Raw genomic sequence first — 3,050 nt, forward strand, 5'->3', positions numbered from 1 at the left:
ATGCCCAGCTAATTTTTTGTATTTTTAGTAGAGACAGGGTTTCACCATGTTGACCAGGATGGTCTCAATCTCTTGACCTCGTGATCCACCCGCCTCAGCCTCCCAAAGTGCTGGGATTGCAGGCTTGAGCCACCGCGCCCGGCCAAAAGCAATATATTTCATCCAAGACAGCGTCTTCTTTTTCTTTCTGAGACAGTGCCTCACTCTGTTGCCCAGGCTGGATTGCAGTGGCACAATCTTGGCTCACTGCAACCTCCACCTCCCAGGCTCAAGTGATTCTCATGCCTCAGCCTCCCAAGTAGCTGGGATTATAGGCATGTGCTACCACATCTAGCTAATTTTTGTATTTTTTGTAGAGACGGGGTTTCACCATGTTGGCCAGGCTGATCTCGAACTCCTGACTTCAAGTGATCTGCCTACCTTGGCCTCCCAAAGTGTTGGGATTACAGGTGTGAACCATTGCGCCTGACCTCAAAGTTTCTTGATAGAGTAAATAGAAGCAATTAAAACACTTAACAATTAGCTGACAAGTACGTCACCGGTTTCCTGGCTCTAAACCAGCCGGCACCAGGGACTGGTTTCATGGAAGATAATTTTCCTATGGCCGTTGCAGGGGTGGGGGATGGGGAGGTGGATTCAGAATAAAATTGTTTCACCTCAGATCGTCAGGCATTAGAGTTGTGTTCCTTTGATAATCTAATGCCATTGATCTGACAGAGGTGGAGCTTTGGTGGTAATACCAGCTTGCCCTCAGCTCATCTCCTGCTGTGCGCCCCTGGTTCCTAATAGGCCACCAAGCAGTACTGGTCCATAGCCCAGTTGGGAAGCCTTGCCCTAAACTACTGAATGCAAGGCTCTCAGAACAAGCCCTTTACTGGGACCTCCTTATGGTATTTTGTTTTTTCTTTTTTTACTCCAGGTTTTGTCTGTATTTTTTTTTTTTTAACAATATAATGTTTATGTAAATTCAAACTATCTTTTGGATGTTACCATCAGCTTGTGTAAACTAGCTAGCTTTTTGCCTGATTCTAGCAGAGCAATCTGGCCTTTTTTTTTTTGAGACAGAATTTCATGCCGTAGCCCATACTGGAGTGCAGTGATGCGATTTTGGCTCACTGCAACCTCTGCCTCCCAAGTTCAAGTGATTCCCCTGCCTCAGCCTCCTGAATAGCCAGGACTACAGGCGTGTGTCACCACACTCTGCTAATTTTTGTATTTTTAGTAAAGACAGAGTTTTACCATGTTGGCCAGGCTGGTCTTAAACTCCTGACCTCAGGTCATCTGCCTGCCTTGGCCTCCCAAAGTGCTGGGATTTTTTGAGACAGAGGTATTGCTCTATTGCCCAGGCTGGAGTGCAGTGGAACAATCTTGGCTCACTGCAACCTGTGCCTCCTGGGCTCAAGCAATCCTCCCACCTCAGCCTCCCAAGTAGCTAGGACTATAGGCACACAGCACCACACCTGACTAATGTTTGTATTTTTTGAAGATACAGGGTTTCACCATGTTACCCAGGCTGGTCTTGAATTCTTGGACTCAAGTGATTCGCCCACCTTGGCTTCCCAAAATGTTAGGATTACAGGTAATAGCCACCACACCCAACTGCACTCTGGCCTGTGGCTGTTAAATTTGGTGTGTCCTCCCCAAAATAATCAAGTATTACATCAAGACAGGATTTTTAAAGCACATGCCTGTTAGATAAAGAATAACGCATGTGCACAGGAAACAGCACTGCATACTGAAGAAGCCAGTTTGTCAGTTTATGCAACTTGCTTTGTATGCACACAGGTATATATACAACAATGTAACAAATGTATCAAATTTGAAACAGAAATGTATCAAAGATGGTATCTTACTTGGTGAGTGGTTGGTTAGAAAGCAACTGCTTAAGGTGCTGGGACAACAGCTTCTTTTCTAGAGACAGTCTTATCCATGCCCGAGCTCGTCCAACATCAGTCTTGATCTCACTCATGTTCTGAATATGCCTAAAGAATAGTGGCAACATCAAAGATACAGATCTTAAGGATAACCCTGACTAGAAAAGAAGAGTGAATAGTACTGGATACAGAAAGGATTCTTTCCTACTTAAAGGAAGCAATGGATAATATACAATTGATGTTAATTAAATCTTTGAAGGTTCTATCTGAATCATGAAGTTAGTCTCACATCATAATTGCCATTACAACACAAGCACATAGACAATGTCGTAAGGTAAAGCATTTAACACCCATTCACTCTTTCAGGCTTTATTATGTCCTTGTAGCAGACTCATAGATACCTGTAAACAAGCATTTGGTTATTCCTGATTCTCAAAAAAAAGTAATGAAACAGGGTGAATACTTGTTTCTTTTCAAAATAATTGTTCTATAGTGTAATTGAATATCAGCCACAACTTTAATCCACTGAATTACTTTTCAAGTTGCACTGGACAATATATGGAAAATATGAAATTTTACTTTCTATGGCATTAGAGAAAATAAGTTAGACTGCATTGATAATCTTTAATTGGTTAATTATTTTTAAATATTTTTGAAATACAAGGTATTGCTATGTTGCCCAGGCTGGTATCAATCTCTTGGTCTCAAGTGATCCTCTGCCCTCAGCCTCCCAAAGTGCATGACTCACTGCACTTGGATCTTATGACATTGCTTTAAACCCATACACTGTTAAGAGTTGACTAAGTATTGTACCTAAAATATTTAAATGAAAAAAGTCTCTGCATTTCTCAATAAATCTGTTAGATATGGCGATGTCTTGTAAAGATTTCTTAACAGTAATTGCAAGTCATGATTCTCAGATTCTGTATTTGCTTCAAACTAAGTCTACCTGATTGCAACTGTTCTGCCACACATCCTGCCATTATTTGTAATTTTTTTTTGTATCAGTGGGTAGTAGGTATTTAAGGGAGTTTTAAAAACTGAACAAGAGAAGCTATGAAACAGTTTAGGGTGGGCACGATGGCTCATGTCTGTAATCCCAGTACTTTGGGAGGCCGAGGTGGGAGAATCACTTGAGCCCAGGAGTTCAAGATCAGCCTGGGCAACATAAGACTC

At 41.9% G+C, this 3,050-nt stretch overlaps 1 protein-coding gene across 1 annotated transcript in view; it reads right to left on the reverse strand.

The window, feature by feature from the left end:
- The window catches only part of DENND5B (DENN domain containing 5B), a 191,112-nt gene that overhangs the window by 26,020 nt on the left and 162,042 nt on the right, over window positions 1-3,050 (reverse strand). The window contains exon 13 of the mRNA XM_037739864.1: window positions 1,854-2,032. Within this exon, the coding sequence (XP_037595792.1) occupies window positions 1,854-2,032 (179 nt within the window). The remainder of the gene's footprint in view (window positions 1-1,853; window positions 2,033-3,050) is intronic.

The sequence above is a fragment of the Cebus imitator genome, unplaced genomic scaffold, assembly GCF_001604975.1.
Source record: "Cebus imitator isolate Cc_AM_T3 unplaced genomic scaffold, Cebus_imitator-1.0 Scaffold76, whole genome shotgun sequence".
Taxonomy (NCBI): domain Eukaryota; kingdom Metazoa; phylum Chordata; class Mammalia; order Primates; family Cebidae; genus Cebus; species Cebus imitator.